This window comes from Eleginops maclovinus, chromosome 21 (genome assembly GCF_036324505.1).
Source record: "Eleginops maclovinus isolate JMC-PN-2008 ecotype Puerto Natales chromosome 21, JC_Emac_rtc_rv5, whole genome shotgun sequence".
Classification (NCBI taxonomy): domain Eukaryota; kingdom Metazoa; phylum Chordata; class Actinopteri; order Perciformes; family Eleginopidae; genus Eleginops; species Eleginops maclovinus.
In genome coordinates, this window is record NC_086369.1 from 2,868,794 (window position 1) to 2,889,003 (window position 20,210).

The 20,210-nt window shown below is 43.6% G+C and overlaps 4 protein-coding genes across 10 annotated transcripts in view; 2 read left to right on the forward strand and 2 right to left on the reverse strand.

The window, feature by feature from the left end:
• The window catches only part of LOC134883963 (uncharacterized), a 3,881-nt gene extending 1,384 nt beyond the window's left edge, over positions 1-2,497 (forward strand). The window contains exon 3 of the mRNA XM_063912503.1: positions 59-2,497. Within this exon, the coding sequence (XP_063768573.1) occupies positions 59-142 (84 nt within the window). The 3' untranslated portion in view covers positions 143-2,497. The remainder of the gene's footprint in view (positions 1-58) is intronic.
• Positions 2,025-11,568, reverse strand: LOC134883961 (putative ferric-chelate reductase 1). 3 transcript variants are annotated; one of them, XM_063912498.1, is made up of 17 exons: positions 11,364-11,554; positions 10,827-10,928; positions 10,486-10,687; positions 10,254-10,405; positions 9,592-9,686; positions 9,086-9,221; positions 8,675-8,863; positions 8,135-8,233; positions 7,902-8,046; positions 7,472-7,585; positions 6,838-6,953; positions 6,633-6,719; positions 4,560-4,657; positions 4,348-4,406; positions 3,737-3,880; positions 2,980-3,047; positions 2,025-2,899 (listed from the first exon to the last, which is right to left on the reverse strand). In XM_063912498.1, exons 2-17 carry the CDS (start codon positions 10,875-10,877, stop codon positions 2,807-2,809), a joined length of 1,848 nt encoding a protein of 615 aa, XP_063768568.1. In that variant the 5' UTR covers positions 10,878-10,928; positions 11,364-11,554; the 3' UTR covers positions 2,025-2,806. The 3 variants fall into 3 exon arrangements, with proteins under 3 accessions (XP_063768568.1, XP_063768567.1, XP_063768569.1); XM_063912497.1 differs by having other exon boundaries at positions 7,902-8,049; positions 11,364-11,549; XM_063912499.1 differs by lacking the exon at positions 10,827-10,928 and having other exon boundaries at positions 7,902-8,049; positions 11,364-11,568.
• A 230-nt stretch (positions 11,569-11,798) lies between these two features.
• On the forward strand, positions 11,799-14,305 carry LOC134857970 (CBY1-interacting BAR domain-containing protein 2-like). The gene is made up of 9 exons (XM_063873769.1): positions 11,799-11,875; positions 11,985-12,219; positions 12,295-12,363; positions 12,705-12,806; positions 12,920-12,925; positions 13,036-13,140; positions 13,223-13,336; positions 13,473-13,667; positions 13,761-14,305. The coding sequence occupies exons 1-9, from the start codon at positions 11,856-11,858 to the stop codon at positions 13,959-13,961; spliced, it is 1,047 nt and encodes a 348-aa protein (XP_063729839.1). The 5' UTR covers positions 11,799-11,855; the 3' UTR covers positions 13,962-14,305.
• A 933-nt stretch (positions 14,306-15,238) lies between these two features.
• The window catches only part of arhgef4 (Rho guanine nucleotide exchange factor (GEF) 4), a 36,328-nt gene continuing 31,356 nt past the window's right edge, over positions 15,239-20,210 (reverse strand). For 4 of the 5 annotated variants that reach the window (XM_063912943.1, XM_063912940.1, XM_063912944.1 and 1 more), the window contains 9 exons: positions 19,836-20,015; positions 19,373-19,573; positions 19,109-19,288; positions 18,761-18,993; positions 18,504-18,633; positions 18,250-18,381; positions 17,907-18,150; positions 17,382-17,459; positions 15,239-16,605 (listed from right to left, as the gene is read on the reverse strand). In XM_063912943.1, coding sequence (XP_063769013.1) covers positions 16,448-16,605; positions 17,382-17,459; positions 17,907-18,150; positions 18,250-18,381; positions 18,504-18,633; positions 18,761-18,993; positions 19,109-19,288; positions 19,373-19,573; positions 19,836-20,015 — 1,536 coding nt within the window. In that variant the 3' untranslated portion in view covers positions 15,239-16,447. The remainder of the gene's footprint in view (positions 16,606-17,381; positions 17,460-17,906; positions 18,151-18,249; positions 18,382-18,503; positions 18,634-18,760; positions 18,994-19,108; positions 19,289-19,372; positions 19,574-19,835; positions 20,016-20,210) is intronic. The other variant, XM_063912942.1, reaches the window with a different exon arrangement.

Sequence of the window (20,210 nt, forward strand, 5' to 3'; positions counted from 1 at the left end):
GTCAAGGAGGTGGAGGAAGTGCTTTGAAAGCAGGTAAACAATCAGCTGTCTCTCTTAGTTTCCAGACGTCTACACGGGAGGAAGACGCAAGAGTGCTATGGCTCTGCGCTGGGAGGCGGGCGAGTTCACAAAAAACGAATGAAGAGGACCGAGTCAACAGTTTGCCAAATATGGGCATCAATTGTCAATGTTTTACTCATACAACTTTAATGCAGTGTTGCAATTGTTTGTCGCTTTGCTTCTGTGATGCTACGGGCGAAACTGGCAAGACGAGGAGGTTTTTCTTGGACAAGATCTTTTACATTTTATTCTCTCACACAGACATAGAGAACACTAACTCTGGGCATTGTTTTCTGATGTGTCCTAGTCAGTTTTGAGTCAAAACAGCTGCAGGAGATTACAGCTTATACTCTTTGTTTATTGATCTTTATTTCAATTTCGACAAGAACAGTGCCAACACACAGTTTCCACTTCAAACAAGTTTTATAGATATACTTACTTTGATCTGTGGCAAGTTTAATGCTAAAAATGAGAAACAACCCCCTTTAATAGCCGCATGCCTCCGGGTGGTGATCACCTGCCTCTCAAATTGTTTAAATGGTCTGATCCAGAAGCACAGAATCTCAAAAAACTGCCAGTGTGAGAAAAAAAGATTTGAGAATTGACCTTGTTTTTCTGAGGTAGTAGTAAAGACATCTTGATATAGTACTCACATGCCATATGTACATAAAGAGTTATTGGTAGCTGTCGGATACGTTATATTTGTAGGTAGGGTACACTTTGATAGCATGAAGATGAATTGTGGGGCTTAGGTTGTGTTGGATTGAATCTGAATTGAGGGCACGACCAACAGGCTGAAGACAAAACCTATCCGTATCATCCCTAGTAGTTACCTCTTTAGACACAGGACAGTGCTACGTTATCCTTTGAGGGGCTTCAGTTCAAGTTTGGTCACTGCTAACTCTATTGAGGCTAGCATTTAACTTTGTCTTTCTGCTGCAAAGTGTTGGACAAGCAGTGGGTTTAAGTTTGCACTAAAAACAGACGCCCGCCGGATGTGAGGTCGATGAACGCTAAAGCTCCATATTGCAGGAGCAGACCTTGGTTTAACAGAATGCATTGGGGACTGTGGTATCTGAATCCCGTGCGGTTTAGTGGCGCCAGAAAGAGATTGTGAGATGAAAGAAATCAACAAGTCCATCTATGACATGTGACGACTGTATTAAGAAAGAACTGACAGATTGTGAACCTTTATTTAAAGCAACATTATGGAGTAATTGGTGGTTTGAGAGTGCTAGTCATGAATATTGAGCGCTGTTATGGTAGACGTGTGCATTTCTTCTGATTACCTTACTTATTAATAACCAAAGTCGAGCGAGTCTTTGCTCACACAGCAAGGGCAACATCAAAAGGCATAAAGCACGTTAATATTGCAAAGTAAAAAGCTTTCTGTTCCTCGAGATATACTTAATGTATAAACCAAAGTCACTGCCAGAGAGAGGAAACGTATGTGTGGTGTTAAAGTTATATAATGTTGCTTTAAAGAAGCGGACAGTGATCTGGAGGTTGTTGCTGAGATGCCTGATGTTAGACAGATGTAATGTTGACTCCACTTTGCTTAACCTTTCTTGACATTATAAATGTAAATCAGATTTAAAAACATATTTTGATGTTATTGTATGTCTTGATACAGCAAATGCCACATGCTCAGTGTATATTACGTGTATTTTCGTACAATGCTTATTCGCTGCAAATGAATATTTTAAGGTGAGCTAGACGGGCAATATTAAGAGTATTTTGAACTCATTTCTTTCAGTGGAGAATATGAATCACTCATACTGTTACATACCGCATTTACAGAAAGACTTTAGTGAAGATAAATATGAGTATGCACACTACCTGCAGTTAGACAATCCAATAAGTACAGGTATGCTGAAGACTGGAGGACCAATGATGAACTTGGAAAGTGGACGTTCATCGTCTAAAATCTCAGAGCTTTGGAAATGAAAACATAATAACGTAGGTTTCCAAAAGATGGTATTTTATTCTCTATACGATATAACTATAAATGAATGTTCCTTTATATACTGTAAAGTGAAGATACAGTATACTTACATCTTATTTTCATTCAACTTCTTTTTTTATGTTCCAGGACAATTGTCTGAAAAAAAAGGGATTTCCTAAAAATAAAACTATTGAATGATGATCGTTATCATTATTTACAAAGCCTTGTTATCTTCAGCTTCTTAGAGCTTCTTTTCCTTAGATTGGACTGACCTTAAACAGCATTGTTTTTACATCCCATGTTTGTACGCTTCATTGTTCAATTATAGCTTACAAAATCTCAAGGTTGCTTGCTGATGTTTAAACATTGTGTGAAAAGTCCCTGACATGGCTTTTTCAGGCTTATGACTTAATATTCGGGGGCTTTTTACTTTGTATTCCTCGTGCAATTATTGAAGAGACTAGTGCAACAATAAACAATGTGAAAGCAGAACGTTGGCTTCGTTTGTCGGGTGTTTTTTCATAATGAGATTACTTGTGTGCAAAGATAACAGCCTGAGGGGGGCACAGGGAAAGTTGCTCAATTATCCGAAATGGAAATGGTTCACTCTCTGCGGAGTATAAATGTGCTCAGTACATTCCTAGGAATCTAACGGGTTTGAAAATGAAGGTCTGGTTGCGGTACTATTTAAAATATCCCCAGAGTTATGAATTAAGTAACTTACACCAAGTAATAGCAACAGAAAGTGTCCTTCAAAAGCAGAAATATGCACTCGATTACATAGATAATCCTTTGTGATCATCACACACTTGCAATAGCTTTTAAAAAGGCAGCCAGGAACGCTGTGTTTCCCATCAGGAACACCACAAACACCATCTTCTTGACTTGGGATTTCTGAAAGAGAGTACTTTAAGGAATCAAAACAGAGACAAATACCAAAGCAAAGAAATAGAAAAGTGTGGTTTCAATCGCACCTCTTCAGGCTGCTGCCTCCCTGACTGAGCAAACCGAATGTTCTCCTTGTCCTCACTGTCGCTGCTCCCTACGGATGTGCAAAATTAAGTCAGATATGTTTGAGTGGAAGACACAGAAATTCCAAACAGCACATATTTCACTTCAGAACATCAGTGCTTGGACAGAGTCATTGCTTTTAAATTAAAGTAGAAATCATATTAGGTGTGTCATTAAATTAACAGCACAGAGAGATGGCAGTAGTTTAGCATACACACACACACACACACACACACACACACACACACACACACAGACATTACTTTAGTCATAATGCATCAGAACAGAACAATTGATTTTCATTCCAGGCAGCAGCACTTACAGCTAATTGAAACAAGTAATACAATTGTTTTCCGCAGGCTTTAGGAACTAATCTACAGCTAACAGGGGAGAAATGTAAAGCGAGGAGTGCACTGACGGCTTGAATCTGACGAACACATGGCAGGGAATCTGCATAACGTGAGCGTCGCCGTGTGTTAAAGCCCAGGAACACACCACGTTTCATTTTAATGTCATCACCACATTCACTGTTCTGCTCGAGGTGGTAATTACTTTGTTCAGACTCCAAGCAAACATGTTTCTCCCTGAACATCATGCCTCAATTTAAAAGCAGTCTGGTGAAATGACACATATATGAGCTGCTTCTAAAGATTCAAGTCCTCAGTAGGAACCAAGGGGCTTTGAACATTGAGTTCAACTGGTGAATTCTATAGGCCGTACCTCCTCTCCTGAGTCTGCAGGAATGAATTTGAAGCAGCAGGTGTGCCAGCACGATCCACAGCAGCCATGCAGTCAGCATTGCGGGAGAATAGGGGCCGGGTAACAGCAGCGCCTGCTGAGCGACACCCAGGAACACACATGCCACTGAGAGGGAGAGAGGTTAGGTGAGACACTCATTGTGCTTTGCAGTGCACATTTAGATATGGCTTGATGCTGGAAAAAAGGGGGAATGATGTGGAATAACAGCAGCCTCATCTTGTTGATACGTAGTGACATAGGAAACCAGAAAGAGGAACATTGTTTGCTGCAGCATCTTCTGCAGATTACTGCAAATGTGCTGTAATTTCACCATCTGGTCCCTGAGTGGCTGCGGGCAGAAGTCTGATTCACATGTAATTATGCACACATCTTTCTAAAGGGCCACAGTGTAAGACCCTGAGACCTTACTGAAGACAATCTTTGTCAGTGCAACATGAAGCTTGTTGTAAAGTTCAGCAGCCTAGCAATTATGGGGCATAGGAGTTTGTTACAGATCCTGGAAAACAAGTCTTGTCAATATGGCTTGCAGCAATGACATGCAGTTTCTCCTGCTCTCTAATTAGTCTACTCACCAGCGAGTATCTGGCCACCCGTGCCTGTCACAAAGTGCATCCAGTTGAAGATAATCCTCCTGCAGATGCAGAGAGACAGGACCGGGTTACGTGGATGATTTAAAAAACCCTAACGGTGCTTCTCACAGGAATAAATGAGCGAGCAATCCACTTAATTGAGACCGTTGCGAGCAAGTCTTGGAGTTGTTAGAATCTATAGTTTCAGGTCTTACCTGGGGGAGTCCGGGGCCGGTCGCAGAGCTGCCATAATGAGCTGGATGACTGACAGAGCCATGACGGTGCAGCCTATGTAAGGGTGAGAGCCTGCACGCTAACAAAACAACAGAAGGCACAGAGGAGCGGAGCGGCTGTTACATACTGAACCTTTCTATAGGGATCCCTGGTAATATGTAGTACTACGACCCACGTTCACACCCTCCTCATCCTATAGTCCTAATAACAGTTGTGACCTGTTTAATGATAGTTAATGCTTGTGAATGGTATGTATTCATTTGCTTTGGATGTAACCACAGTGAAGTGTTAGTGTTGATTGAATTAGACACCATACATTTAGCTTTCAACTCAGACAGAAAATCCTTTGAAGCAACCCGAGGCTCTTTCTCTCTAACAGAAAAACGTATTTCAGACAGAATTCATTTAAAGAGCTCTGCGAGGAGGAAGAGTCACAGCGGGGGGGGGGGAATCAGCAGGCGGTATGTGAAGTTCACACAGTGTCATACCAGAATCAGAGTCAAGGCATGACACAGCAGACAGGATCAGAGTAAAGGCCACGACTCGGTGCTTTAATATTCATAAGTACTAAACCCTGCAAGCAATCTCAATTTGTGCAAAACAACACCCTGTCTTACGTCTCACACATGCCGACAGCAATTACTGTGCATTTAAAGTCATATTTATAGACACTCTGTATTTATATTACACCACTTACATAAGTTAATGGCAAAATGCCAACATAGTTATAGGTCATCTGGATTACTCTGCAAACACATACAGAATCAAACGTCTGGTTTATGATTTATTTTGCCAAATTCACTCAGTACTTCCTCATGGTGTATCATGGAGAAAGATAGACACCTAGAGGCCACTGCAACACTCCGTCAACAGAGACGAGGAACAGAATAAGTCGGTATCAAAAAGCTTCCAAATACATACTGTATGTGGAAGAAATACAGTATTAATCAGAAGAGTACAGTCTAATTCTAAAAACAGTGGTCTTCAGCCTGCTGCTTTCTCATTAGCTGTAATCCAACCACAAGAATAACGGAGTTTTTTCAAACATCTTCGGTCCACCCACAGGAGGCACCGTAGACCTCCATATTTGTGTCAGAACCTGCACTCTGTCCTGAAGCTCCTCTGTGGTGATGAGTAAACACTCGGGTGGATTTGTGTCACTCATACCACAGAACAGCATGTGACTAACACGGCTGAGTCACACACACACACACACACACACACACACACACACACACACACACACACACACACACACACACACACACACACACACACACACACACTGAGGCTCGGTGAACGCAGACAAACACAATTGTTGTTAGCAACAAGTTGGTTCACAGCAGAAGAGACCGAATCACAGGAACCCCCCCCCACAACTTGTCGAATATAACAATCATAACATGTCATTATCACCACACACAGATGGCCTTGGAACAAACACACACACACACACACACACACACACACACCTCATCACAGAGCTAAACACTGAGAGACATACATTATAAAGGTCCGATTATCTAGACCACATTTGAGATTTGACCACAAATGCTAATATTTTGGAACTAGGGGAAGCTAATACCCTCCATGTCACGGTCCTGGTGTTTTGTTGTTTCCTGTTTTATTTTGAAATGTGTTTTGGCCTTGTTTTACTTTCCTGTCTTTTCCTTTTTATTTCTGAACCTGTGACACACTTGTAGAGACGCAGACTTCACCAAAGTTGTAAAAGGGTCTTTGACTTACAAGTTTCCCAAGATCATGAATGTACAATATATGCCCATGACAAATACAAACCTACTAGTTACTTCTACAACAAGTCTTTATAGATTGCTGCTAAACACACACACTCAGACTGAAGTCCACCAGTAAAATAAACGCTGATGACACAATGAGGATGGCAGAATGTGTTGTTTTGAAGACATGTGGGACACAGACGCACGCAGTCAAAAGATTCAGGGATGCCAAGAGCCAGTGAAACAGATGGAGGGACAGGTGGGCGATCATGGAGGGGGTACGTGTATAAACACACACGTACACACACACACTCTTACCTTGCTCCATCCCCTTCTGTATATAAAAGGCAGGGTGAAGGCCACTCCAGTAAGAAGCACAGCCAACACCATCATGGTTCGATGAAGCTATGGAGGGAAGAAGAATGAGGGATGTGGACTATTTAAAACTTGGTGAAGACTGGTTATATTCCTCTGAGATTTTATGAGGTACTTCAGAGCTGATGCTGTACATTGGGGCTCTCACCTGAAACCAGAGCTTTTGTCCCAGCACAGTCGTCTCAGGCCAGGTGTTTTTGTAGTGGCGAGCGATGAAGATGGCTGTGCTCACCATCCACATCCAGACCGTCAGCATTAGAACACCTGAGAGAACGGACATAAGGGGGAACACCGTGCATAATTCTTAAGCAATGAGCTACATCATCTACTTTCTGCCTTGAACTAAAGCATGTCTGTCGTGATCTGCCTTTGTGTTTCCTGTTTTATTTTAAAAGTTGTTCACCCACTGTGTTATGTCTGTCTTTACTTCCTGTCTTTATGGTTTCCCGCCTTTTCTGCTCCACCCTGATAGATTTCACCTTGTGTTTTTGCCTGCCCTGTCCTGTTGTGCTTTATCTGGGTCTTGTATGTCGTCCCTTTGGAAAGCTCTGTTTGGTTTTGCCTTGTCTTTCCTGGATTCCTAAAATAAAAGTCCTTTGAAGTGTTTTCTGTGTCCTGCTTTGGGTCCACCCAGCCCCTTCTTTCACACCTATAGTAAATTAAAACTAATCCATTTTGACTTTCCACTAAGGTGTGTGATGGGTGTTTCCCACTTGTATGAATTGCAGTAGTATAGCGTTGACACATTATAGAAATAATGAATGCAATGTTTGTCAACCAACCATGAAACTTGATGAGCAGAGGGGAGCGGGAGCCACATAGATCCTCAGGATGACCCGTGATCTCCTTCTGGTTGGTGGAGATGAGAGGTTGGCGATCGTGTCTGTGGATTAAACCTGAAGAGGACAAACGGTTTACAACATGGACTCAAGAATGCTCATGTCAACTCAGTTTTTTGTTCCCAGCAGAAGATAAAGAGGAAGCAATGAAAGCTACTCTGTGATATGGATATCAAGTATTCTCAATAAAGGTGTAACCTAGTCTGAAAACACATGACCCCGAGGTATAAATCTAAAAATACAAAAACAGGAATTGACAACAAAAAGTGTCCAAAATAAAGTGACCGATATTTGTAGTGGACTCCTTTGACAAGAAGCCAGTGTAAGCCTTGTCTTCCCATCATGTAAACACATCACGTCACTGCTGTCTCACCCTGGTGGGATCTTCCGTTTGCAAGAAACAGGAAGTAGCTCTGGTTTAAGTTGAACCTGCCCTCGGCATGAGGGAGAAAGGTTTTCCTTTGGAAACGACATTGGATTGACCCATCAGCAAACCTCCATGCCCGACCCCACAGGTTCTGCTGCAAACAGAGAGGTCAACACTGTATAACATACAGCCACCGTATCTGTATGTGGATAGTGACGAGTGTGTGTTGGCGTGTGTACCTGCATCTCCAGCTCAGGGTGTGTTCGTCCAGAGACGTATGAAGCACTGATGGTAACGCTACCTCCATCATTCACACACATGTAGACTTCATCATTCCCCTACAAAGGCACGAACATGTACAAACGTGTATTTATAGCTCATTGTGTTCGGCTCAGGTCAGGCACGGTGTGCTGTGTACGAATGAGGCATAAAAACAGGGTGTCGAAAAAATGAAAAACCTGACATACTAACCTACAGTATGTCGGGTTGTTTTTCTTAACAGATTTTTACTCAACAGAACTTCTAAAGATATCTGCAGACCTAGTATAATGTGTCGAAAATATGAGAAAAATGGCATATGCAATTGTTGTCCAATACTATTGCTATACATCATTGCTCATTACAAGATATTGCATGGAACCAGATGGGAATCAAACAAACATTTCATAGCTCCAGACGTCAGAGGAAAAACCTGATAGTCGAACACATCCAAATAGTCATAGGCAACATTTGAAGTGTTTTCAGCAGTGGGAATTTAGATATTTCATGATCGAACTCACCATCCATTTGTCCAGAGAGAGGGCAAAGGCCAAGTATCCTTCTGCTGGCCCGCTCAATTCAAACATCACACTCGATCCAGGTTGATCAGTAACGAACGACAGGAAGAAACAGGCGGGATCTGACTCTGGGTGACAGCCCACTGGATCTCTGAGGCAAGATTTACTGCGTCCACACCCCGCTGAACTAAACTGAGGAGGAAGAACACAGTCTCTGACATTGTAACTGTGAATCAGCATAAAAACAATATGGCCCAGGTGGGATGATGGGGGCAGCGACAGGTTACGGGTGAAGTAGGGAGGGCAACAAAACAGTAGTGTAGTAACAGCAATCATTACTGAAGAACTTGTACAAATGACTTATAAAACCTCTCTTTTAATCAGTGTGTTTTGGGGATGATGTGAAACACTGACCGGTTCAGACAGAGGGGTGGAGCTGGTGGTTGGAGCAGGAACAGGAGTTGATGGAGCAGCAGTCGATCCTTTAAGAGACACCACGGGACCTTTAATCCTCACCCAGTACACCTCAAACTCGTGCACCACTGTCACACTGCAACAGCAAAACCAATTCAAATGAGAACTTGTATAAACACTTTCAAATCACATTTCCTTCTCTCTATTTTCTCCTGCATATTAATGTTGTGTTTTCTATCAAACTGCACCTCTAACCCTCACTCATTATTTAGCTGGAGTCTTCAGATATACTCAATAGGTTTTCTGCCTTTTGCTGCATCATTTGTCCTCTGATGTGTTTGTGTATTTGTTAATTGTGCAAAACAATGAGCAATAAACTATAAACTGTATCTTCACAAACAAGGCTCATTTATCACACAGTCTTCCAAAGAATGAACCGTGTCTGCATTTAATTGCAATCATGTACTTCATGTTTTGTATTGAACTGAAGTTCAGTGTGCACTCACAGAAACTGGACTCTTTGTGGAGGGTTGTTTGGAGGTTCCCACACCGCCTGAATGTGAGTCTTTCTTTTGCCTCTCCTGTGGCTCACCCCAGATCCCTTCAAATCACAGGGATTCACAGTGTCACACCCTCAGTGAACAACATCATTAAACACACAGTTTTCCTCCTGAGGTGGTGGTGATGCTGAGACTAGCGGCTCGGTAACTGCTGCTTTAGCTCATGCTTACATACAGAAGGTAATAATTAAGAGTAATACCAGCAGCATTTACCCTTTAGAGAGCTCAGTGAAGATGTATCCTCTGGTTTGTGGTCAGCAGCATGTTGCATTTCAGGACAAAAAACCCTTTTTCTCAGCCGTAACAAGAATTTTAAAGGTGAGAAACATCAAGGATCATTCAATTCCACATCAACAGTGTCCGGGATAAATAGGGGCCCTGGACACCAACGCAGAATCCACTTTTTAATGTTTGCTGGGAACACTTAATGTTATCCTACAAACATGTTCCTCTTCCTAAACCTGGAATAAAGATAGCCCAACTGCCAAATTATTTACACTTCTTAAAGTCATTTGAAATTTGGGAAGAATATGTATTGCACCATTTCATTCGTCACACAGAGCTCCTATAAAACACAGGCAGAGGACAGGTGTGTAGCTCCTGTTTACCTGAGTGTGTCCGCACTGCAGCAGCTGGGACTCCTGCGGGTCAGTGAGGACGAAGGAACCCACGGCTTGGGAGTTCAATTTCCCAGCTTCCCGAGCTTCTATCAGGAAGCCCATGAAGTATGTGGGGGTGGAGGAGGCCACTTGTAAAGTCACTGTGGAGGACAGGCAGGTGTCATGTCAGGTCACAGGGGAGATGATGCATTGACTGGAAGGCTTAGGTGTTGCAGCCTACCCGTGATGTTGTCACCAGGGCTGAATGAGGATGTATCCACGGTGATGCTGAAGGGAGGGGGGGCAGGGCTGGGGTCATGTTCATGCTGAGGCACCATGTCTCCACAGGCAACACTCACCTTCCCATTACTGAACCCTGACACTGGGTCTGCCCTCCACAACAGCGCCGCCAGCAGAAAGTATGAACGCCACATGGCTGGGGCCTAATGAAGTGAAGGGTTACAGGAAGCATGACTTTGGAATACTGTTAGAATATTAATTGCAAAGGGAAAGAGCTTTTAAGAGGAATAATTCTGGGATAAATGGGAAGTCAGTAGGACCTCCAACGTGCAGCTGACTCACTGTTTGTACAGTCAGTAGAGGGAGGCTGGACAGAGGCTGACACCCTGTCATCAGCTCCACAACATTATCAGTAAGCGACAGATCCGACTGAGCACTCAGCCTCTGTGAGATAACAAACCGCCAGGTCACAGTGAGCTGCGGCGTCTCAAACTAAAAGTATAGTTTTTGTACACGAAGAAACTGGAGGCTTACACTAAAAGATCAGAGGTGGGTCGCTTCAAAGTGGACCAAATAATATTAACAACAACAATAAAGGGCCTTCAAAGTGAAACCCATGTTAAAGTTGAAAAAACAAGTCAAATGTCTTCATCCTCTTTATTTATGTTTCTATGCTGCCATCATTCCCAGCTGCAGTGACCTGGAGGGAACTCATCAGACAAATGTAAAGTATAATAAAGTGGTCTCCTGTGTACACAAGCTACATTTGTAGTAGGATAAGTCTAGGAATAAAACTCACAGTAGGAGACTTTCCAACATATGTGACATTTCTGGGTTTGTTACTGTCCTAATCATCTAATTGAAAGTGGTTGAGCTTACCTTGACTCAGCTGTGATGGATGCGTCTCCAGCCTGAATGCACACAGTTGTGTTGGCCCTCAGAGGGCAGGGCTTCTGATGCCTTAACTGTCAATGGAAGACAATCAGACATGTGGGTTCTCTTAGGACACAAGTTCTCCCTCGGGTGACTTAGAGTAACTAAGACAACATTTCTTAAACCTTCTCAATTTGAATACATCTATGAGCCTAGTAGGGAATTGAATTGAAAGATGTCAAATATGTTTCTTTTAAAATACCAAGTACTCCTTAAAGGAAGAGACAGAAATACCCTTCATCAGTTCTTAGTCCCTTTAAAATGGCGAATGTAATACTCTGCTGCCCCAATGTGGCAGAGAGCAGTAATTGCACCCCCACTTCAGCTATTGCACACCATCTGTTGTATGTGTTTCCTTGGTAACAGTCTTCTGTTACCTGTTAAAGGTGAGAATCAGCCGAGTCAACAAAGCAGAGCAGCTGCAGGAACAGAGCAAACATGACCACCCTCTTCTCCAGGTAGGAGTCAGTGTTATCTTCCATATTATCCACAGAGGCGGCTACTAATAGCTAGTTTATTCCCCATATTTTACAATAATAGATATCCTACTGGCCATGTTCCCAGCAGGGATGTCCAGGTGAAGAGCATGGAGCAGACGGTGAAGGACGCAGAGAAGTACCTGGGCGAGATCTGCTCCCTGCTGGCCTCCTACACCAGGAAGACAGCCAAGCTCAGAGACAAGGCCGACCTGCTGGTGGCTAAGCTCTTCGACTTCTCCAGCAGAGAGGACCCCGAGCTGCAGACCGGCCTGAAGAACCTGGCTGAGGACCTGGCCATGGTGCAGGACTACAGGCAGGCCCAGGTACTAGTTAAGCATGCATTAATGTTCTGCACCAAACTAATATTTGTTGCAATGATGAGCGCTTTGTTGTTGCAGGTAGAGAGACTGGAGACAAGAGTGGTCGCTCCTCTAAAAGCTTATGGAGAAGTAGTTAAAAATAAAAGGGTGAGTTTGCATACATATACCTTCCTCTGATATGGATATTTCTGCAAAAAACAAACATCTGTATTCCAGTAATATAAAGTATTCCATTTGTAAAGCTGATCTGTGTATTTTGTCTTGTTTTATGATTGAATCTGGAGGGGGAAAATGATTTTCATCGAATAATCTTCAGTACATTAATCATTTCGAGTCATCCAATATAATTAAAGGTTTTCATTCTAAAAGACGGATGTAGAAGAATAACAACGCATTTTTGTGCTAAAACCAGTGCTGTTTGTTGTCATTCACTCAACATGCCAAGGACAGTAGCTTTTCATTTGTGTGAGCTGAGTGTATGTATTCAGGCCGATCTGAAGTCGTTCAGCACGGATCTGAACAGAGAGCTGAAGGAGATGCAGAAACTGGAGAAAATCCGGCTGAGGAACCCGGCGGATCGACAGAGCATCGTATCCTTCACACATCTGACACTTAACACTGATCATTTCCACATGTGTCTGACTGACTGAGACTTAAAATGATTCAACTACACCTCTAATATTTTCTTGACAATCCCTTTCAGTCTCAGGTAACGTACACGATACTATGATTACCTCATGACTATCATCACATTACTGACCCTTTATATGCTGACTGTGAGGTACAGCTCAGTATACTGTATTGTGTGTTAATTGACAGGCAGAAGTAAATGCTCAGAAGGCGTCCAACAGTGCCCAGCGCAGCATCAGACAGCTGGAGGAGAGCATCGCAGACTTCCAGAGGCAGAAACTGGAGGATATCAAAGTCAGTCTCATGCTAACAGTACTCAAACATCCCACAGCGTCCACGTCTCACTGACAACCACCGCTGCTCTGTGTTTCTGCAGAGGATCTTCACAGACTTCATCACAGTGGAGATGCTGTTCCACGCCAAAGCGCTGGAGGTCTACGCACACACATGCCGCAACCTGGAGGAGATGAACATCCAGAAGGATCTGGAGGTAAGATAATGGCATTTCTTCGCACTGTAGGTCAAGATACAGAAATACCTCGTTGTTTCTTCTACCACCTAAATATCTGAGCATCCCCTTCTCCTGATTTTTGGGTGACCTTGACGCTGCCTTTATGTCTCCAAAGCTGTTCAATGGACGGATCAGGATGTCTGACTCCCTGGCTGGGCGCCTCTCTCCTCTGAGCTCCTCTCCTACCCTCACGGGCCTCTACCCAACTCCCCCTCTGGCCTCCCCCAAAGGTCAGAGCTTCAGGTCAACGCTGGCCTCCACCACGGGCCAAAACCAGAGACACATCCGGTACCCAGACACGGTCAGGAGGGTGAGCCATGAATGAGAGTGATTGATACAGAGTGTTTTATTTATGCCCTATTTCATTTTAAATCGCTGTCCGTAACTTTTATTTAATTTGCAGTCTCGCAGCACCCTACAACGCCAGAGAGGCATGGAGGAGGAGGAGGATGAGCTAGAAGTGGAAGAAGAGGATGATGAAGAGGATGATGATGATGATGAAGGAGAGGAGGAGATTTCGGAATCAGAAATAGAGGAAGAACAGCACACAGGCAGGCAGTCGTATGCTGCTCAATATGCCCAGATGCGCAAATGGAAGAAGTAAACATTCTTGGTTTGAGGTAGTTTGAGCTCACTCTTAACTCAAGAGCAATATCTTTTTTACTTGACTTTATAGAAATAAAAGCCAGCGTTCATTTGTCATAATGGATCACTTTTATAATCCATAAACATCATTCATATCATTGTCTCTACAGTATATGCTCCATTGAATGTAATATTGACAATTTATGATTTTGTACTTTTCTTTTCGCACACTGACCTCAAAGATTAGGTTTCTCTGTCTTGACTTTGAACTTAAATGTTAAACTTAGTTATTGTAATGTAGATATGTATGTTGGTAATTTATAGATGTATTTCTTAATGTAATTGCAACCATCCTTGAGTTTGTTACTGGGTTTCTTAGGACTTCAATTAAAGTTAAGCTTAAGTGGTCATTCCTCCTTTTCCTTTGCATGATAGCAGCTTATATTCAGGGTTCTGCTTACCAGACGCCTTCTACACATGCCTGTTTTAAACTGGATAAATACTACAGTCCATTTCTGGCTCACCATCAGGAGCTGAAAGCAGGTATTGGTACGCTTCAGATCTGAAGAGTTGTCACGCTTCATCCCACTGGCCTACTTCTGCGTGTGTTTGAAGCTCCTGTTCTCCTGCGGTTGCTCACCCCCAGCTGACAGAGACATCACACTGGGTTTCAGTTTCAGAGTCTGTGGGGATTCAGTCTTTTAATGAAATGATTTTTCTTTCTTATTGACAATCAATCAAAGTTGCCTCGTGTGACTGACAGCACGACAGGATGTCCATGTTTAAATGATCAAAGTTGTGGTGTATGGAGACACTTTAGGGGTTGGGAATAATTGGAAAGCTTCACTGTCATTTAACTGCATACACACCTAAGCAATATGATGTGTGCAGTAACCAATAAATGCACCCTTCTGCAAGAGAAATCTGTATTTAAATATATTTAATAGCACAATTGATTAGGATTACTTTTGTGGTGAGCTGTGCACCATGATTATTATTGAAAGATCACAAAATGAATTGAGGAATCTATTCATTGTTCATCCTCCCACATCAATGGGTTTAATCTCCCAGAATTTCCCCTTCATAAACTGATAGCAGAAGTTGTGAATTATACAGGTTTTGCAGATGAGACGCTTGAACTTGAAAGCACAGGTATGTTCCTTCAAACCGGATTTAAATACGATACGCAGCCGGAGGTCAAACCTGCAGCACGGTGATGTGCCCACACTTCCCCATGATGTCGGAGGGCGGTGTGGTGTGAAATGAAATAATAATGATCTCAAACGACAGACACGGTTATCAGCTTAGGAATGTTTAATATTCCATATCGTCAGAAGCAAAAAACATTTGAACATAAAAGGTGAAAGGAGCACATCTGAGTGGAATCACTGGGCTGCACTGATCTGAAATTAGATTACACTGGAGAACCAGAAACACGGAGCAGGAATACTGGCTATCAGGAGGAAAGGTAGATAAAAGGACGTGTGTGTGTGTGGTGTGTGTGTGTGTGTGTGTGTGTGTGTGTGTTGCTGTCAGACTGGTAGCTCAATGAAATCCCAGTTTCTTGGATCTGGTTAAATATAGCAGGGTTCTTCAGAGATAAAAAAATATTCTTCACAGTATTTTTTCATCACATCCATGCATGTCATTATAAGTCATCCATGACACACTTCAAAATGGCACTTAAAAAAAAAGACAGGCTATTTACTTTCATTGACATGGTAGGTATAAGGAGGAGTCGAGGATCAGACTCGAGGAATGTGTGTGTCTCCGCTGTTTGAGGGAATAAAAAGCTCCTAATCTTTCCTGCATTTCATGACGTGTTTGCACCAGAGACGCACAGAGCCTGGCAGATGGAGATCACAAAACACCGTAAAAACCGAGCTGAAATGATATATTTGCACAGAGAAAAAAAAGCACAGGAAACAACATCCCTCTCTTCCCTTTTTTTCATAAACAGACACGGAACAAACAAATATAAAAACAAATCGTCTGGCACTGTGAACACTTGGCATCTGTGAAATCATACAACAACAACAACAACAACAACAGAGGAAAGTAATGACACAATTTTGAGGATAGGCCAACGTCTTCACAGAGGCAGCACAATCAGGAGTCCCACGCTCGCTCACAGCAGTACAGTAGTAGTATTAGTACCAATCGGCGCTGGATTGAAGGTGTAGTAGTAGTAGTAGTAGTAGTAGTAGTAGTAGTAGTAGTAGTAGTAGTAGTAGTAGCAAGTTAAGCAAGAGTCCTCTCTCCGTGTCTCCGGGAGACCATTCTCAAGTCTGATTGTTGACCAACCTTTAAAGTGCTTTCGAAAAAGAATCTCCTCTTCATCATAACCATCCTCATCTCTACATGGATCAGTATTAGGGCAACGTTACGAGTAGGAAAGAAAAGAGAGAATAAAAGGGTCTATCAGGCACGAGCAGGGAGCCCTCCTCCTCCTCCTCCTCCTCTGTTCCTTCATCCCATCCTTTCCTTTCTGATTTCTATCCTCCTTTACTTCTTGAAGGGTGTCAGTCTGCCGATGTTGTGCCAGAAGGTGGAGGTTTTGCGCTTGGGCTCGGCCAGCATGAACACCTGCTGCTGGGGCACCGCCGTGGGGAGGGAGGGGTGCTTCTGTCTCAGCAGGAAGTCGTAGTACGGCCTGGTCACTGCTGGGGAGGACACGGAGAGGAATGATCATCACATGCAGATTACTGAAGAGAGGTCATACACACATATAGACAAATCTATCTGTCCATCCATCCATCCATCTGACGTAGATGACTCTTCCTGCATCTGAATCCTATTTTGGGGATTCTTAATGTAAAGTGACTGCAGATATACTGTGGGATATAGATAGATGGCCTTTAAAGAATTGTTCCACCTCCCAGGATAGGTGTTGGTACAGTGTGAATAATGGAGAAGCCTGCGTGTGCAGCTTTCAAATGTCATGTGAGCAGTCAACATTATTGCCAATTGCCTTTTTGTTTAAAGCACAGTTGAGCTAACGTCAATGGAAATCAACACTTCCTGCTTGTGTTTCCTAATCAAAACTGACCAGGTTTCTTATTTTGAGGACTGAAATGTGTCTCTGAAAACATCTCTGTGCTGAAAGTGAGTGTACAGAAGGAGTCTTCATAAATAACTCTGCTGGAGAAGTATTTTTAGTCCTAGTAAAACCTCTACTGTGATTCTGGGATGCTTGAAGAATAAAGGACCTAGTGACATACAACTCCAATAAAAAGTGCTGCTGCATGCATCATGGATCATTGCTTCTATATTATTTATAGATATTACACTGAGACTTAGGATGACCTGAGGGGTTTTATAGTCCCTGAAAAAAGGAAATAAAACTTATGAACAAGAAAATGTCCAAACACCACACTGAGACACTCAGGTGCTTAATGTGCTACGAGTGCAATCTGTCTCCGGACCCTTGGGTGCATACCTTTGGGTTTCCCAGCTGGATGGCTTTTACAGGCATTAAGCATGGCCTGTTTCTTCTGGACCTCCGTGAGAGAGAAGCCTGAGAGGAGGAAAAGAAAGAGTACCACTATGAATTTGATTTATGAAGCAGTTTCACAAATCACACATCTGCCTCAGACGCAACAATCACTCAAAAGCATTTCTGATCAGTCCTAATGTTGTCCTAAACATTGCTGCAAAACAGTCAGAACCCTAAATCCGCATTATTCCTAACGTCACAGTGGAGCAGATGCATAATACAGACGGAGCGACTCGGTACAGAAGCCTAGCTGACATTCTTCTTTTTATTCTCAGGATCAGCATCTTAGAAATCCATTTACTGCTGGCACTCTTACATTTCCTGCCGCACCACACGGAGCAGATATTAAAGTATTAATGCGGATGTTTTGAAAGAAAGGAGGATACAAATCACATTTTAACAGAAAGCAGAGAAGGAAGTTTGGCTACAACGAAATGGAGATCAGTTAACATAATGATAACATCGGACCTGTCTCGCGGTCATGCTGGACCTGAGTCCTCTCGTCAGCGAAGGCCCGGAGCCAGCGCTGCTTCTGCTCCGGCTTCTTGGCGCACAGCAGGTGGACTTCGTCTCCAGCCAGCGACCGCAGCTTCAGGGCGTTTTTCACGCTGATGTTGAAGTCCTTCTCCTTTCCGTCCTCCACGTCTATCACCTCCATGTGGTCCATGTCCATCCGACCCTTGTAGTACAGCATGTCCCGCCTCAGCAGGTCCTGCGACCATAAGGAGAGTTCAGCCAAGGATCCTTGACTGTTTCTACCCGTATCATCAGCACAACACATTACAAAATGCAGTGTGAAATGCTGAGTCACCTTTTTGCAGTACACCATCTGATGATCAAAGAGGAAAAACATTCTCTGTTGACTCTTGGCCTGAGGCTGGGACAGCTTGCTCAACTCTCCTGAGAAGACGAGATCAGAGCTCCTGCTGAGGACGTCATCTCCCTGTGTGGATCCAAACACACACACACACACACACACACATACACACATATGCATAGCTGTTAGTTGCAGCCCAGCCCTGTTGCAGAGTGAGAGAACACTTCAAAACAAGCCTCTTTCCGCACCTCCCAGTCCTCTATGGCGCTCTGCCACTGGGCGATCTTGTCGATGTTCTCAAGGCGCCGTTTCCGCTCGTTGATGAGCCTCGCCACGTTCTTCATGGCGTTTAAGGCCGCCTCCACATCTTTGTAGTCCCTAAAATATCAGAGTGACATGCAGCTGGTGAGTAAAGATGAAGCTTAAAGGATTATATTCTATATTTAATTTCTGTATGATCTCCTGAAACCCTTCCCTGCAGGAACCCACGGTGAGCTGGACTCACCTGTGCTGTGGGTTGGTGTATTTGAGCAGCTCCGCCAGCTGCAGCGGGTACTTGCAGATCTTCTGAACCGGAGTGAGCAGGAAGCCGTCCAGCGAGATGTCGATCATCTTCTGGAGGAGTCGGCAGGCCTCGAAGAAGAACACGTACTTGTTGACCTTCATGACCTTAGAGAGCTGGACGCAGGCGTTGGGGTGGTTGTTGCAGTACTCTGAGTAGATCTGGAAATCTGTTTGCTGCACAAAAGACGACAAGTCTGTTAGAAGCAAGAAGACCATCATTTTGTGCATCTTTTCTATACAGTGACACGTCTCTGATGGCACAATAAATATCTTGTGTGAAACTGCTTACGTGTTCCAGGAAGCAGCAGCCGATCTCACTGATGTGCGGCTGCTCCTTGTTGAACTTCTTCTCCAGACCTTTCAGGAACTTCCTCTGGAACCGGTAGATCTCCTCGATGTTGCCAAAGATGGTCCGGAGCTGCTCTTCAGTGAACATGTCCGTCCTCTTGCGGCACTGTTTAATGTAACCCTGAGGGAGACAGAGAAAGATTCAGAACACTTGCACAGACTTTTGGGATTGAACCTGACATGTTTCAGGCGGTCTGATCCAGACCTCACAGATGTCCTTCAGGTGCTTGATGTAGTCTCTCTCCGTGCTCATGATCTCATTGATGACGTTGGTCCTCATCTGTTCTTTGCAGGGTAAACCGGGTCCCAGCAACATACCCATACCAGCCCGGTTCTCCTCTCCAGCCTGAGCCCCCTCCAGGTGGGCCAGATACTCCTCCATGGGCTCGTCCTGGTTCACACGCAACTGAGGAGGACACAAAACATAAATATTAAAGCCTTGTTTAGCATAAATACATCTGGATCTCTTCTATTTAAAATGATAGTCTCAAATAAATCAAATACGCACGTCTCCACTAAAAACACTAAACTCTAATTCTGCAGGAGTATTGACAGCCGGGTGAGGATTAATGTTGTGATGTCACTGCAGCAGGAGCAGTCATCAATCAAACAGAGCAATTAAAAGCCTCCTGGCAGGGTAATTGGGTCAGTGATAGAATTTGTCTCACCCGTACAAAGCTGGCAGGGAACCAGCCCTCGCTCTCCATGATGCGACCCCACCACCACTCCTTGTTCGTGGCATCCACTACCTCGATGACGTCCCCGGCCTTGAAGCCCAGCTCCTGGTCGTCCATGGTGACGTGATCCCAGAGCGCCTCGGCGTACACCACGCTGCCATCGCTGATCAGCTGCAGAGGGAGCAGAGGGATCAACACCTGCTGTCATGGTTTGCATTTAATCAGGTAAATGAAAACCCATCGTAAATAACCAGGCAGTAAAATGATGACGGATGGTTACTGAGGAACAAGAGCAACACACTCTCAAAACCTTTAAGTGTCACCATTAATCTTATTGATTTCTACAGGTGTTACAATTTTGATTAA

Excerpts from the sequence above, each read along its gene's own strand:
- LOC134883961 (XM_063912497.1), bottom strand. The coding sequence starts at position 10,877 with ATGACAGGGTGTCAGCCTCTGTCCAGCCTCCCTCTACTGACTGTACAA. Across the intron at positions 3,881-4,347 it reads GGGTGGCCAGATACTCGCTG|TGGCATGTGTGTTCCTGGGT; the intron begins GTGAGTAGACTA and ends TCTCCCTCTCAG. Across the intron at positions 2,900-2,979 it reads GGAGGCAGCAGCCTGAAGAG|AAATCCCAAGTCAAGAAGAT; the intron begins GTGCGATTGAAA and ends ACTCTCTTTCAG.
- LOC134857970 (XM_063873769.1), top strand. The coding sequence starts at position 11,856 with ATGACCACCCTCTTCTCCAG. Across the intron at positions 12,364-12,704 it reads AAGTAGTTAAAAATAAAAGG|GCCGATCTGAAGTCGTTCAG; the intron begins GTGAGTTTGCAT and ends GTATGTATTCAG. Across the intron at positions 13,668-13,760 it reads ACCCAGACACGGTCAGGAGG|TCTCGCAGCACCCTACAACG; the intron begins GTGAGCCATGAA and ends TTTAATTTGCAG.